Source organism: Carettochelys insculpta, chromosome 12 (genome assembly GCF_033958435.1).
Source record: "Carettochelys insculpta isolate YL-2023 chromosome 12, ASM3395843v1, whole genome shotgun sequence".
Classification (NCBI taxonomy): domain Eukaryota; kingdom Metazoa; phylum Chordata; order Testudines; family Carettochelyidae; genus Carettochelys; species Carettochelys insculpta.
Window position 1 is genome coordinate 4173126 of NC_134148.1, and position 15673 is coordinate 4188798.

The 15673-nt window shown below is 54.6% G+C and overlaps 2 protein-coding genes across 7 annotated transcripts in view; one reads left to right on the plus strand and one right to left on the minus strand.

The window, feature by feature from the left end:
* LOC142019483 (mucosa-associated lymphoid tissue lymphoma translocation protein 1-like) overlaps window positions 1-10977 on the minus strand; it is a 50462-nt gene extending 39485 nt beyond the window's left edge. Inside the window, exons 1-5 of one of the 4 annotated variants that reach the window (XM_075006462.1) lie at window positions 10582-10975; window positions 10133-10241; window positions 7459-7574; window positions 4962-5080; window positions 3229-3382 (exon numbers count right to left, since the gene is read on the minus strand). In XM_075006462.1, coding sequence (XP_074862563.1) covers window positions 3229-3382; window positions 4962-5080; window positions 7459-7468 — 283 coding nt within the window. In that variant the 5' untranslated portion in view covers window positions 7469-7574; window positions 10133-10241; window positions 10582-10975. Of the gene's footprint in view, window positions 1-3228; window positions 3383-4961; window positions 5081-7458; window positions 7575-10132 lie in introns of all 4 variants that reach the window. The other 3 variants (XM_075006461.1, XM_075006463.1, XM_075006464.1) reach the window with 3 other exon arrangements.
* Window positions 10978-11498: 521 nt separating this feature from the next.
* Window positions 11499-15673, plus strand: part of ALPK3 (alpha kinase 3) — a 59822-nt gene continuing 55647 nt past the window's right edge. For 2 of the 3 annotated variants that reach the window (XM_075006457.1, XM_075006458.1), the window contains exon 1: window positions 11499-11734. In XM_075006457.1, coding sequence (XP_074862558.1) covers window positions 11562-11734 — 173 coding nt within the window. In that variant the 5' untranslated portion in view covers window positions 11499-11561. The remainder of the gene's footprint in view (window positions 11735-15673) is intronic. The other variant, XM_075006460.1, reaches the window with a different exon arrangement.

A 15673-nucleotide genomic window follows, 5' to 3' on the forward strand; every position in this document is an offset into this window, starting at 1 on the left:
TTACAGCCACCAGAGCCCAGTAAGCAGTGGAAGTGTCGGTAATATGCTAGACAGTATTGGCCTCCTGTAGTCCAACAAAGTCTCTTGTCCCGCACCGGACCAACGTTCTCCAGAGATAGCTGCTGTCCAGCATTCTCCAGAGGTACTAGTGGAATGGAAAGAGTGTTCACACCACCATATGATGAGACCGTACCGCCTGTTTGTTTTTCTTTCCTCTCTCCTCAAATGAAAGTATTTACTGAACACTCCTGGAATCTCAGCGTCATTATGGATTGTTCTACCAGCATTCTACTGGCAGGGTTCTTTTGTTCAAAATGCATTTGAACAATGCCTTCTTCCTCTTCCTAGCACAGCATTCTCTTGCTGCTCTTGCTTCCTTACTGGTTTTCCACACTTCCTGATGCCTGATTTATATTCATTACTATCAATTTCCTCTTTCTTCCATTCATTATGTATTAACTAATTTTTTACAGCTGCCTTCACTTCCCCCCTAAAGCAGGTTGCTTTTTTTAGCCAATATGGCTTTGTTCCTCATTTGTGGGATTATAGCTCTGGGGGGATTTAGTAAAGTTTCCCCACCATTATTCACATATTCTCTGGTTAATTTCTTCTTCCCAGGTAGCTTGGCTCTTACTTGCTTTCGGCTCTGGGAAACTGACCAAAACCCCAAGTCTATATCTTACTGGTCTCAACTTTTATTCTACCTGCACATGACAAATGTGAACAAGACATGAACACCATTCTCTTTTTTAGTTCTGGGATCATCTCCTCTTTCCTCATAGGACCTTGTTGTAACACACAGCTCCCCCGGTGTTGGCTGCAACAATTTTTTTGTTAGGAATTTGTCCTCTCTTACGTTTTGGAATTCCAAGGGTGTTCAGTACTGGCAGAAGGAGACCTCCAGCATATGTCCCTGAAATTGAAGTCCCTTGCAGTCACGAAGGCCAGGACTACATAAGACATTTAAGTCGATTGTAATTGTAGGTACGGCAATTGTGTACCTAGAATCGACTTATCTCCAAATGCCTTACCTGGCAGAGGGAGCGCAATGGGAGAAACGCTCAGTCTAACGAGGATAGAGAGAGGCTGTTCTCAGTAGTGACGGACGACAGAACAAGGAGCAATAGTCTGAAGTTACAGAGGCAGAGGTGTAGGTTGAACATTTGGAAAAGCTATTTCCCCAGGAGGGCGGTGAAGCACTGGAATGCGTTAGCGAGAGAGAGGGTGGAATCTCCATCCCTAGAGGTCTTTAAGTCCCAACTTGACAAAGTCCTGGCTGGGATGACTTAGTTGGGGTTGGTCCTACTTTGGGCAGAGGGCTGGACTAGATGACCTCCTGAGGCCTCTTCCGGCCCTAGGATTCTATGATTCTATGACCTCCCTTACTCCTCGCGATATTGAGGAGAATGGGGTTGACAGTCAACCCCAGATAGTTTGATTTCGCACGTCCCCACTAGGTACGCAAAATCAAACCCTGGAAGACTGACCCTGACCGGGGTCAATTTTCCACACAGCGAAGACACACCCAGAGCGTTTTCCTACACATGGTAGATAGGCGTGTAAGGAGCTGGCCACCCTGTTCCATGGCATGACTGCCTGGTCTGGCTGACAATACCAGGTCATTTGTGCTTTAACTGCTGAATCAGGGCGTTAGGTTTGCTCTCCGTCTCGTAGCTTCAGAGACTTTCTATCATCCATGTCCCTTGGTTGAATATGTGCTCACAGTCTGGATCAGTGTTTCTCAACCTCTTTTATAAAGCACCTATTTTTGAAAAAAATTACAAGTATCCTCAGGCTTCTCTTGCGTACCGCTAAGGCCACGCGTACCACCGGCTGAGAAACAAGCTCCTACGTTCATCTCAGGTCTTGAACCCAGTGCCAGGCAACCTTTCCATATTACTATCCCCATTTCAGGAGTTACCAAGCTACACCTCACTTAAAACCTTATGAAAACATGCCAAAAATACCACAGAAGGCGACTGCTGAAAATGTGCTGACTTTCTATCATCTTATTCTCAAATAAATGAATTGGAATAGAAATATCGTCCTTACGTTTCAGCGTAACGCACTTGAAACAGTCGGAACAAGTCATTGTCTGAATGAACTTTTAGGCTACAGTTACACTACAGCGTTCTGCCAACAGAAGTCACTGTCGTATGCGATTTCCCAAGAAAACTGTTGACCGAGTGCAGCCACAGACAAAACCCAATCGGGACAGTGCTCCGCTCTGGCGACAGAGCAGCTGGACAGCTTGGCTGCTCTCTCAACAAAACAGTCACCCGGAAGCACCACAGACAGCAGCAGGATCCACTGTTGTGGATGCCCTGTCTGTCGTCCGAAGGCTGACCCCGGGCCCCAGGGTATCCACACAGCTTTTTTCTCAACAGAATCTGTCGACAGCCGTGTTCTGCCTCAGAGCTTTAAGGCAGAACGCCTCCAGCAAAAGTGCGGGGTTTTGGCAAGCTACGGTCGACAAATCCCATTTTGCACGCGCGTGCTCCATGAGTTTGGTCGACAAAACCAGCATTTTGCCAGCAAAACTTGCTAGCGTAACCATAGCCTTAGATTGCGCTGACTTTACGAGTGGTTTTGATGTAGCCTCTTGTAAAACTAGGCAAATCTCTAGATCAGTTGCTCTACCTCCTGGAAGAGCTCGGCGTACGCCCAAGAGAACACGTACCCCTGGTTCAGAAACACTGGTCTAGTGTAACAACAAGGAGTCCTGTGGCTCCTTCTAGACTAACAGATATTTTGGAGCATAAACTTGCGTGGGAAAAGACCCACTTCGTCAGAACGGGCCCACACATGTGGGTCTTTGCCCACGAAAGCTGATGCTCCAAAACACCTGTTAGTCTACAAGGTGCCACAGGGCTTCTTCTTGTTCTCGAAGATAGAGACTGACACGGCCACCTCTCTGACACTGGTCTAGTGTAACACTCTCTGGGAGTTCTGGAGCGAGTGTTGTTAACAGGAGACACGGATCCAGAGCCACACACTTGGGAGATAAGGGCAGGGAACTAAATGTCTTGGGAGCACGGACGGAGTTGTGTGGCCGGGAGAGGTTGGCGGGACCCCCCATCGCTGCAGCCTGCTCTCCCTTGGTGGCATGTTGCTGGGCTGGCCTTGCCTGCTGCCCTGGCAGACACCCTCTGGAGTCTCTGTGCTCTTGGGGAGGCGTGTCTCTACGGGGACGCAGGCTGTGTATGTGGAGGGAGGAAGGGCTGGTACCTTTGGCAACATGCTGATGGACCTCTGCTCTCACCCAGTTGGAGAAGGCGACATTCCTGTACAGGTCGTTGATTCGGCAGACGTACACCTGGGTTTCCCTGGCGGTGAGGAGCAAATCTGGCTCTGTGGCCCCAGCGATCGGGCAGCAAGCAGCCTGAAACGAAAAGACAACCCCGGGCGTGGCACGACGTCCCACCTTTTCCCCGGGCTGCTTGTAACCCGGAGGCACCAGCTGGCTCCCAGCGAGAGACGCTGGAGCAGAGATGTGGCAGAACCTCTCTAATTCAAGTCCCATCAGCCGGACAGATGGACGATGCAGAGATGAGAGCAGGAGAGAGAATTTCATCCGACTGCTCCAAGCAACACGCTGGCACTGAAGCACCGAGGGTCTGGGTGAGTGATCTTGTCCCTCCTTCCCTGTGGTTTGCATTTTCTAACCTCCTGGCTCCAAATCAGGCCAGCTCCAGAACAGCCCCAGCACGGTAAGTTGCAGGGCAGGCTGCTGCAGCCCTCTCCAGGGCACAGAATAAGCCAGGAAGCCGCAGCAAGGGGTCGGGTATGGCCAGGTGGGGAAATCACAGAATCGTAGACTTCCAGGCCTGGAAGGGACCTCAGGTGGTCACAGGTCCAGCCCTCTGCCCAAGGCAGGATCAGCCCTAACGGAGCTGGAGATTCCCAGCCTGCACGAACGCAGCCCGCTTACACGGCTGTGCGTGTGGAGCTAGGCCCCCTATTCCCAATCCCCAGTGGCATTTGTCAGACCTACCCTAGCAAAGAGGGCTGAGCCTGAATGCTCCATTTAGCGGCGTCCGTTCCCCACCCCGAGAGGAGCCGTCGGGGGGAGCAGGGCCTGCGGCGTTTGCCAACGCCGCAGAAGGGGACGGCTGGCGGGGAGAGGGGTGTGTCAGGCGCTAGAGGGCAGCGTTGCAGCAGCCCCCGGCCCAAGGGCCGCAGTGTCGCTGTTCACCTGTTCGTGCTGGGCCCTGCGCCCTCGGGGCAGGCTCGGGGTCCTGAGGCGGCGGGATGCCAGGCAGTGGAGAAGCTGGCCCCGAGAGCAGGGACTCGGCTCGCCAGCGGACCTCGCGGTGCCGGGTCTCCTCCTCCTCCTCCCCCTGGCTGCACGACTCACTGGCCGCACCGTGGCCTTTGCAGCTCCGCGCCTCCCTTCCTCGTCTGCCCACAACTGCTGTGCCAGTGCATGTCTCCCTCCCGCTCCCAGCCCTGCTCTCTCCTCTCCCCGGCCCTCGTCCCTCTTCAGCAGCCACGCCTCACCCAGCCCGGTTCCAGCTTCTTCCCCTGCCCCCTCAGGCTTCCACCGTGCCAGGCCTGTGCCTCTCATGCACCCAGCCGGCTGCTGGGGATTTCCCCCTCCTGGCAAAGCTGCTCTTTCTTCCTCCAGTTCTGCTGCCTTCCTTGCTAAACCAATCTGTTTCTCACTGAACCGCTCCTGCTGCTCCCCTGCAGCCCTCCAGCCCGCTCTGTGCTCCAGCAGCTCCTCAGAGACACCATGAGCGCCAGCCATCAGCAAACGGCCCACCACATCCCTGGCTGAGTAGCAGCTGCCGCTCCCACCCTCTTCCCTCAGGGCTGGGCCCAGACCCAACCTACCCCAGCCCTTGGAGGCTTTGCGCTGAGGGGGCCTAAGGAGGGTTCTCCGCCCATCCCTGCAACAGATGCACGGCGAGGGGAAAGGATGGGGAGGGAACCCTCTGGCCTGCAGTCCCCACCCTTACCTGGCGCTGGGAGAACCACTGGTACCGGAGGTTGGTGCAGGCTGTGGCCCGACACCGCAGCGTGAGGGAGTAACCGGCGGGGACGGAGGCGGAGGTCGGCTGCTCGGTGATCACAACGGCTAGAGAGAAGCACAAGCAGCGTGGGAATGGCAGCCCAGGGGACAGCGAGAGGCGTGAGAAAGAGACCTGATGCTCAGGGCCCTGCCTTATGCAGCCAAACTGCCCCGGAGGTGGAGGCAACAGATGCCCCAGCATGATGCAAGGTGCTCTTGAGACAGGCCAGTCTGTGGCGCTGGGTTGAGCCCTGGCCCTGCATGGACTCACAGACTGTCAGAATCATAGAACACGAGAACTGGAAGGGACCCCACGAGGCCATCCAGCCCAGCTCCTTGCCCTCACCGCAGGACCAAGCGCCATCTAGACCACCCCTGGCAGGTGTCTCTCTAACCTGCTCTAAAATACCTCCAGCGATGGAGACTTTACAACCCCCCCACCCCCGGCCCCAGGCAATTATTCCCGTGTTTAACCACCCTGACCATTAGGAAGCTTTTCCTCATGTCCAGCCTAAACCTCCCTGGCTGCAGTTTAAGCCCATTGCTCCTCGTCCTGTCCTCAGATGCCTAGGAGAGAACCATTTTTCTCCCTCCTCTTTGTAATAATCTGTTAGGTGCTTGTAAAGCGCTGTCACATCCCCTCTCAGCCTTCTCTTTTCTAAACTGAACAAGGCCAGTGCTTTCAGTCTCCCCTCAGAGCTCCTCTTCTCTAGACCTTTAATCATCCTTGTTGCTCTTCCCTGGACCTTCCCCAATCTCTACATCTTCCCGGAAATGTGGTGCCCAGAACTGGACACAACACTCCAGCTGAGGCCTAATCGGTGCAGAGCAGAGAGGAAAGAGGAGTTCTTGTGTCCTGCTCACCACACGCCTGTTAATTCATCCCAGAATGGTGCTGACCAGAGCTTCTCCCATGAGATCCTTAAGCCTGATTTACCACAGACTCCTGGCTGCAAATTCCACCAGGCGAGGCCCTGGACTGAGCCCCTCAGCCAGTCAGGCACATGATGCAGGCTGCTCCTGCCATGCACTGAGAAGCTCTGGAAGGAGCTGAGATCCTCACCAGTGCTCCCCATAAGCTGAGCACTTGGGCAGCCACCCAGGAGAGACTGAGCTGCCATACAGATGATTAGCAGAGCGGGTACAGCTGGCAGCACATTTCTATTGGTGGTGTGTAACGCCAACAGGCGGAACTGAACCTGGGACGAAGAGGGGGGTTACTGCAGGAGTCTCGATCATGGAGGCTAGAAGGCAGCTGTTTCTCAGCAAAGGCTGCAGAACGGGCTCCTTCTCACACCTGTAGGCGTGTGGGTTACGGGTGCACATCCCCGCTGGCCTTGGTGCATATAACAAAATTTATTCTAACCACAAGTCAGGCCCCAGAAAACAGGAGATTATTTTAAACATTGTGAGGAAGATTTTTAACCACAACCCATCCCGTGCTCATTTTCTTTGCCTTCCGCCGCTGGAGCGCTCTGGGTTCGCATTTCCCAGCATTTCTCTGCAAACCAAGGGGGTAGGAAATTTTAAAATATATTTTAAATGGGAGAGGATAGTCCCCAACCATCCCATGACTCCAGCAGCTGGGGCTTTTCTCAAAGCCCCAAATATTGTGACTCATATTTGTGCGTCACACTGACAGCACAGCAACACAGATGTGTATTTGCACACTTCTGCTGAGCTGGGGCTTGGGGGACAGAAGAGAAAAATGATCACAGAGAAGGGGGCATTGAACACAGAATCATAAAAACCGAGGGCTGGAAGGGATCTCAGGAGGTCATCGAGTCCAGCCCCTGCTCAAAGCAGGACCAACCCCAACCAAATCATCCCAGCCAGGACTTTGTCAAGCCAGGACTTAAAATCCTCTAGGGATGGAGATTCCACCACCCGTCTCGGCAACGCATTCCAGTGCTTCACCACCCTCCTGGGGAAACAGTTTGTCCTAATATCCAACCTACCCCTCCCCCTCTGTAACTTCAGACCTTTGCTCCTTGTTCTGTCATCCCTCGCCACTGAGAACAGCCTCTCTCCATCCTCTTTAGACCCCCCCTACAGGAAGCTGAAGGCTGCTATCAAATCCCGCCTCAGTCTTCTCTTCTGCAAACTAAACAAGACCAAATCCCTCAGCCTCTCCTCGTAGCTCACGTGCTCCAGCCCCCGAACCATTTTTGTTGCCCTCCACTGGACCTGCTCCAATGCATCCACCTCCTTCCTCTACTGGGGTTGGGGGGCAGAACTGGATGCCATACTCCAGATGTGGCCACACCAGTGCCGAGTAGAGGGGAACAACCACTTCCCGAGATCTGCTCGCAGTGCCCCTCCTCATGCACCCTCGTATGCCGTTAGCCTTCTGGGCTACAAGGGCGCACTGTTGGCTCATATCCAGCCTCTCATCCGCTGTGCTCCCCAGGGCCTTTTCTGCTGCCTTTCGAGGTGCCGCTCACCTTTTGGCATTGTTCACTTAGCAGCTGGCTCTTCCACAGGCATAAGCCAGGGGCTGGCGTCAGCAACCGCCGGCTTTCCTCCCTGGCCGCTCTCCTGGCTCGGAAACGGCGCCTCCCTGCAAAGAGGCGGCGGGTTTTGGTGAGACAGAACACGGCCGGCCCGCACGCCCGCGCGACGAAGCAGAGAGGCTGCTGGCGGTGGCTGTGCGACTCCAGCAGGCTGCAGCAGCCCCAAGCCACCAAAGGAGCGATCCATGTGCCCGGCAGTGCGGGGTCCGTGGTGCGGAGTTGGCCCACGGTCCCTTTGTGCTGGGGAGCAGAAGCAGCACACGTACGGAGGAGGGAGGCGGTAGGGCAGGGGCGGGCGGGGAGAGGTCTTAGCTCTCCTGGGTGGGACTAGGCTAGAAGGATGGGGCACTGGGAACGAGTCTGAAATGTGCCGGGGCAGGGGACGTGGGGAACCCAAAAAGGGGGCTGAGAGCAGCCAGGGCTCCTCAGAACTGTGCCAGGCTAGGAGGCGGAGGGGCCACCAGAGCTGTGGTCCTTCCCGGAGGAATGAAGGAGCCCGTGAAAGAAGGGAGTCAAACAGTCAGGGCTTCCTTCCCCCTGCCGACCCCGCAGGCTTGCTTCTCCCTCCCCGCGAGCTACGCTCTGCTCCCCAGCTCCAGCCCTCCGCCTCCAGCTTTGCTGTCCTCCTGATCCACTCCTTCCCCCTCGTCCCCTCTGCCCTGCAATACGGGGTCAGCCTCCAGCTGAGAGGGACGGCGGGGCGCAAAGGCCCCAGGTGCAGCTCCCCCGGCAGATCTCCCGGTTGACCCACAACACACACAGCCACAAGGGCACAGTCTGCGTGGCAGGCGAGGCCTGGCCTCCGACGGCAGCACCCCAGCGAGAAAGGCACCAGGAGGGCTCAGGAACGCCCTCGCTTCAGGGGCCTGCCCATAGTGGGGCCCAGTGTGATGTGACCATAACGGAGATCGTGGCTGGCAGGGCCGCAGAGCCATGCGGCGTGTCCCAGGCACAGGAACACACAGAAATACTCCCGTCCGTTGATGATTTGGGAGCATCTTTCAAATCCCCTCCCAGAGGCAGGTGTAAAGTCTGAGTTCTCCTGCCGATCACCTGGTGGACCTGTTTCACCTCTAACCCAGAGACACAGGGCGGAGGCCACAGCATAGCCTCTGGGCCCCAGGCTCACATTCCCATCAGCATCTTACTAAAACCCAGTCCCCGCCTGTATCTCCATAGCAAGCAAATCCTCTGCCCCGGGCACGGTGGCTTTTAAAACATGAACTTCCCAGGAGGGCCGTAAGCTCCACTGTATGGTAAGGCTTGCCATGGACATCACTGCCTTAAGGCTCTCCCACGCCAGGGTGATAGGCCCAAGGCAGGCAGCCCGATCACACAGGCACCCGAAACAAACAACAAATATTAAGACACATGAATAACTGAACGCTCAAGAAGAGCCCTCAATGAACTCATAGCGACTACATTCATGCTGACACACCTAAGGCTTTGCTGGACTGCGGTCTGTTCACGCTCTGTTCTGGACTCTCTACAAGCCTTTTGCCTATGCTGGAAAACTAAAATCTTTTGTTTCAACAGCAGATGTTTCAGGTTCTTCTAATCTGTAGGAACCTGACTTTACCAACACCTGCCACTTGCTCTACGCCCACGTTCCTTAAACTGTGTTCTGTAGAGCCTGCGCGTACCATGAACCCCTTTGCAGGTGTCTGAAACTTTTCTGGTCTCATCCACTGATGGTCTAATCTTTCTGTTATTAAAACCAGATACAACCTTACTTCTTCATTGCTATGATTCCTGAGGAAATTGCTTCATTTTCATTTTGTGGGCTATCTTGCTGAGTGTTTTTGCTCTGACCATTTTTTTTTTCTTGAAGGAAATTTTCATAGGTACTGCGCCTAAAAGAATATTAGTATTTGGTGTTCCCTGGGCTTGAAAAGTTTAAGAAACACTGGTCTAGACAGGGCTAAGCATCAGGGTAGCTGAATGTAGCATTGCTTTAGTTTCAGAGAGGTAGCTGTGTCATTCTGTAGTGTCACAAATTAAAAAAAAATAAGCCGTCCTGTAGCACCTTAGAGACTAACAACTTTAACCCAGGTAACCCATGAAAGCTCATTACCTAATCAATAAAATTGTTAGTCTTTAAGGTGCTACAGGACGGCTTGTGTTTTTGTGATCACTTGAGCTGGTTTTAAAATAAGAATATTTCAAATCAGGCTCGTCGGTTTCCCCCTGCCTCCGGCTCCTGCCCCAGGGAGGAGCAGAACATTTGCCACACGGGTTCCACCCCGTCAACGAAAGTATCGTTTCTCATCTATTAATGCTTTCACATCCCCTTTAAAACTCAGATGATGCCAGCGTTCTTCAGCCTCCTGACAGACCGGCAGCTTCAAAACTCTGATAGAGGAACCCAGAGGCCCCACGGAGCCCCTTGGCAGAAAGACCGAGTCTTGTGACCATTACGAAGGCGAAACAAAGCAAACTCTGGCTTGGCAGACCATTTCCAGGCTGGCAGGCTGCACTGGGGAGGGGGTTGTCACAGAGGCCTCCCGGGTGCCTCCTTCTGCCTCCACCGCAAAGGAAAATAAAAGCAGCCACAGATGTCAGAAAGGACAGTGATTTCCCCTGGGGAAACCACCAGGGAACTTACCAGGTGCTGGGCTTGCAGGAGAGCCACTTTGCAACCTGCTGCTCGGCGAGCTCCTGGCTGTACACTGCTCCAGTACTTCCTCATTGCTGCAGTAGTTTGGTGAGGAGTCCTACAGCAGCACAGCGGGCTGAGTCACTGGCCAATCCCAAAACATGGCCAAGGGCTGAAAGTGAAACTGGGGGAAAAAAAAGCCCAAAAAATCTCTGCGTGAGTCTCCTCCCCCCGGGGGCGACTTGGAGACATGTTAACTCAGGAGACAGGCCAAACTCCGGCCCTAGGAGATAATCTCAGACCTCCGCAGAGGCAAAGGCAACAAACCCTCCTGTTAAAGGCCTCCCTGGAAAGGGACTTCCCGGCAGCAGGAGGAGGCTGCTATGAATCAGCCGTCGGATTTCCTTCCAGAAATCAGCGCTTCTTAAAGGAGCAATAACAGCCACTTGTCATTGTACCTGTCCTGCCACTAGCTCCCACCACACACAGTCACCCTCCCAGGAGTCCTCTGCTGCTCCCACCCATCTCAAACAGCGGGGCGCCGATGTGGGGGGTGCTGATGTGGGGTGCGGGGGGCGCTGCGGTGCGGGGGCTGCCGGTGTGGGGTGCGCTGCGCTGCCGTACAGGGGGTGCCGGTGCGGGGTGCGCTGCGGTGCGGTGCGGTCCGGTGCGGGGAGTGCCGGTGTGGGGTCCCGGTGCGGGTGCGGGGGGGTGCTGATGCGGGGTGCGCTGCGCTGCGCTTCGGTGCGGGGGGTGCCGGTGCGGGGTGTGCTGTGCTGCGCTGAGCTGCGGTGCGGGGGGTGCCGGTGCGGGCTGCGCTGTGCTGCACTGCGGTGCGGGGGGCACTGGTGTGGGGTGCCGATGCGGGGTGCAGGGTGCGCTGAGGTGCGGGGGGTGCCGATGCGGGGTGAGCTGCGCTGCGGTGCAGGGGGGTGCTGGTGCAGGGGGTGCCGGTGCGGGGGGTGCCGATGCGGGGTGCGGGGTGCGCTGCGGTGCGGTGGGGGGAGTGCCGGTGTGGGGTCCCGGTGCGGGTGCGGGGGGTGCCGATGCGGGGTGCGCTGCGCTGCGGTGCGGGGGGTGCCGATGCGGAGTGCGCTGCGGTGCGGGGCGGGGCGGGGCGGGGGGTGCCGATGCGGGGTGCGCTGCGGTGCGGGGCGGGGGGTGCCGGTGCGGTGCGGGGTGCGCTGCGCTGCGGTGCGGGGTGGGGGGTGCCGGTGCGGGGTGCGCTGCGCTGCGGTGCGCTGCGGGGGGTACCGGTGCGCCGCGCCCCGGGGCGGCTGCTGAGTGACAGCCCCATGTGCGGCGGGGCGGGCGCTGGAAGTGCTGACCGAGGCGCTGGTGCCCATAAATAGCCGCCGAGGCCGGGGGCGGGGGCGCAGCACAGGCGGGGTCCGCCCCGCGCCAGCCGCTGCCCCAGTGCGCCCGGCTCCGCGCCGCGATGGGCTCCCGCCGGAGGCCCCTGGGACGCTCCTACTCGGGCAACGGGCGCTACGCGCTGCCCAGCCCGCCCGGCGGCCCCCAGCCCGGCGAGAGCGAGCAGGGCGAGGGCCCCGGCTGGGGCGCCCGGCCCGAGGGCCGCAGCTACCTGCTCAGCGTCCGGCCGGAGCACAGGTGGGGCTGGGTGCGCGCAGGGGAGCCGGGGTGTCTCCGGGGGGGGCTGGAGGCCAGGCCAGTGGGGGCTAAGGGAGGTTCGGGAGTCCCAGGGGCAGGTGTTGCCGGGGGAGGCCTCGGGGTTGACCCCGAAGCTCCCGGCACCCAGCAGGAGCAGCTTGGTGCAGCTGGGGCCTGGAGGACGCTGGGCTGGTCCCTGGCGCCAGGGGCGGTAGCGCAGGCTCCTGGGGAGGAGAGAGCCCCTTGCAAAAGCACCGAGTGCCAGGTCCGATCCAGCGGGGTCAGCGCTGGGTGGCCCAAGCCCAAGCGTCTTGTCTGCTGCCTGGCCCAGCCCAGGCTCCCGTTCTGCTGGGGCCTGTCCCGGGTGCAGGGTTGGGGCACACCTGGCTGAGGCGAGTGGGCCTGGTATCTCGTGCCAGTGCCAGGGCCCTTTCTGGGAATGGGTAATCCTGGCACTCTGATGCAGTCCAGTGCTCGTTTCTATCTACCGTGGGCACCTTTCCCCGGCTCCTGCGTTCGCGTGGAAGTTGGGAAGCTTTGTTGTAACTCTAGTAGAAGCACCAGCTAACACAGTTGGAGGGATGGCTTATAAATAGATCCCCAGAATGACACTCTAGGACTCACAGCGAGGAGTCGCTCATTGTCCCAACATGGCACCTGTTTCTGAATGCTAGGATAGTCCTTCGGAGTATTTTGGGGATGGGAGGGCATTGGCTAGCAGTATGCTCAAGAGGAAGAGGGCACTTGTATTTGGTGCGACAATCTTTGCTGCATAACTGGGCCGCCTGCTTACACAAACTGCGCGTACCTAGGCTTGCAAAGTCAGCCCTGTCTGAGCACACACATAATGGGATCTGCTCTGCTTGTGGGAAGAGAAACCAGTGCATTGTTGCCGTCGTCTTCTCCAGTGTCAGGTTGGGAGGCGTAACTCCTGTGCGAGGTGTTTGGAAAGCTGAGGAGCAGGAGTCTTGCATTTATATCGGGAACAAAACTCGCCCGAAACCTCTGAAATCTCACTTTTGTTATGACAGCTGTGTTGGCCCAGAGGGCTACGGTTTTCTCACATGGCTTCTGTGATGGAGGAGGCTTCTTGGGCCCACTAGATGGTGGAGTGGTACAAAGATTGCTCAGTAGTATTACATATTGTCCAGTCATAAGCTTAAAGACCTGTCTGCTGCCCATGGCTGAGATCAGCGTGACCAAAGAGCTGTGTGCCACTTTACAGCCGGTGGGAGAGGGCTCCCATACGTGGGTCAAAGGTAGCTACTGCTGGAGATGACTCTTTAGAAGTGTCTTTAAGCTGGTGTTTTATTAGCAAGGCTGGACACTCGGTGATAGATGCAAGTCTGGCTGTATCACGTAGTCTTCTGACAAGAGCAGTTGAGGAGCAATTAAAGAATCGTAAGTTCTGGTCCTTTGTCTCTCAATGACAGTCAGAAATGCTCTTTTTTACAGATAAGCTAGCTGCTGTCCTTACACTTTCAGCCTGAGCTCTGAGGCTGACACTGAGTTCCCTGCTCTTCATACGTCCACACCAAAATAAATATTCGGCAGGCCAATTTATGTATTAAATCTCATCTTTGCCACCTACGCAGAGAATACTACCTGGCAAAAAAATTGTTTTAATTCACAAGAATGAAAATAGTTGTTCGCTCCATCTTACAGGAGTGAAATGATGAGCTGGGAAATTAGGTGATGAGGGAATTTGAAGAGCTGGTTTTTTTATGTATAAAACAAATGTGCATTAGAAGCAGAAAGCTTGTGAGAATTTGAAGGCAGATCACAGGAAGTGAAGAAGCATTTAGGTGGGATAAGAACAGCGTAGAGAAGGCAAGGCATATTGTTGCAATCAGTCTTCACCACAGAGGATGCTAGAGGTCCTTACCTCAAACTTACACTTTTGGCTTGGGGGTGACCTGAGAATTACAGATCTGCGAGGTTTTCTGGGTGTGATCTCTAAAGTAGAATTGCAAAGAAACCTAGATCGGGTTAGAACAAGGACACAGCAACGTAGTTTTGATAAGGAAAATCGTGCCTTTGCAACATGCTGGAATTCTTCCCACTTTATCTTCACTGGATAACAAAGAGCTATATTTTCTCTGGGCTGTGAAAGTCTGACAGACTCTTCTCCACAAGAGCTAGCAAGACGACCAGGGTTAGGACTTCACTGTTGGGAAAGGTGTGGTTTTGTATAGGGTGAGCTGATCTGAGATGGCTATCTTGCTGTCAACTCCCTAATAAGGTCTTGTGCATTTTGCAGTGTCGGTAGGTGAGCTCAGCTATGCGTGGAGCATTGACTTCGGTTAGCTACATTGCGGTAAAAACATCTGGTGTGGGGTCTCTACAAAGATTTCCCAGGGAGTTGGTATCTGTCTCTCTGGGCAGGGCTACGTTGCAGCAGAAGGTCGAATTAAGGTACGCAATTCCAGCTATGTTAATTACGTAGCCAGGATCGACGTCCGTAATTTGGGCTTCTGCACCATCTCAGCTAAGGGTGGTTGACTTCCCGGGCTCCGAGTGAAGGGCAGGAGAATCTGCACCAATGCAGGCCCCCTATAAGTTCAATTTAGTGAGTCCTTACTAGGTGCGCTAAATCGTATTCTGGAAGATCAACTGCAACATGGTTGACCTTCTCTGTAGTGAAGACGGTGTGTGGGGGGGGGGGGCGGGGGGTCTCTAGTATTTCTACACAGCAGGACTATTTTGAAATAAGCGATTCCGGAAGGGATTTTCTGAAATAGCTTCTTTTGAAATTCGTGCGGCCGTCCTTATGCTAATGAGACACTGAATATGCACATAAGCGCCTCATTAGCCTGCTTTGACTTGTCTCATTACCATGCCCCCTCCAACAGGAGGGGGCAAATATAGAAGCAGCCTATATCAGCTTACAGCCCTTGACTGCGTTATAGCTTATTTCCAAATACCCCTACTCACAGTCTACACAGCCCCTATTCTGAAAGATCTCTTTCCGAACAGGCGCTATTCCTCATAGAACAAGGTTTAACAAATTCAAAATAAGCATTCTGCTGACACTCGCAAAGTTATTTCAGAACAGCGGCCGTTATTCTGAAATAACTTTGCTGCGTAGACACACCCCTATTCTGCTGGATGAGAAACGGGCTAAAACATTAGGAATAAGATCATTTTTTTTCACTCGAGAAAAGGGTGTGTAACTCATGCTAGTTAACCCAGGATCACTAACTTAAAGTAATTCTTAGTGAAGACAAGGTGGTTGATAGTTTTCACACAGTGGCTGGTCAAGGTAAACTTTAATGCAGACTGCTTTGCTTTCATTGGGGTAGTAATGTGAGTAAGAACACCCCTATTTTCTAGCAAAGAGACACCATTGGTGCGCCACCTTCCTGCCTGGCAAAAGGCTAACTGTTTTCCCCCATGACGATTCTGGGGTTGGTGGCAGTAAATATTTATTAATTACAAACAAAAGTAGTCAAAAGCGCATAAAGGTTGGAAAGTCGAGAGCTCCAGAGTTGCTTGGGCCCCTTACTGCACATAGTTTGTGTTACGGTACGGGCTCTAATTACATGATCACATGCTGTTATTTCCACGAAACTGCCACCTCACCCAGGGCATCGCACAGATGGCTATTCAAGAGTGGTTATTCTCATCATTCAGTGTGATACTGCAGGATGGCTGCTGCACACGCTCCAAAACCAGTCCTGAATACAGAAATATGAATGTCTTCACTTTTATGGTGTCCGCTGGAGTGGCTGAATGCCTCATGATCATTCGTTAATCCTTTTTTCACACCACCCCCATGAGACAGTGGTGTTTGTGATACTATATCCCTATTCTCTATAGTAGTATTACTGTGTATGAGTGTGGCATAATTTTGGGGTGTTCTGTGCAAGATAATGCAGGTGAGATCACGTAGAGGATTATGATGTCCTGAATATGCTTATCCTGTTTGCATGTGGGCAT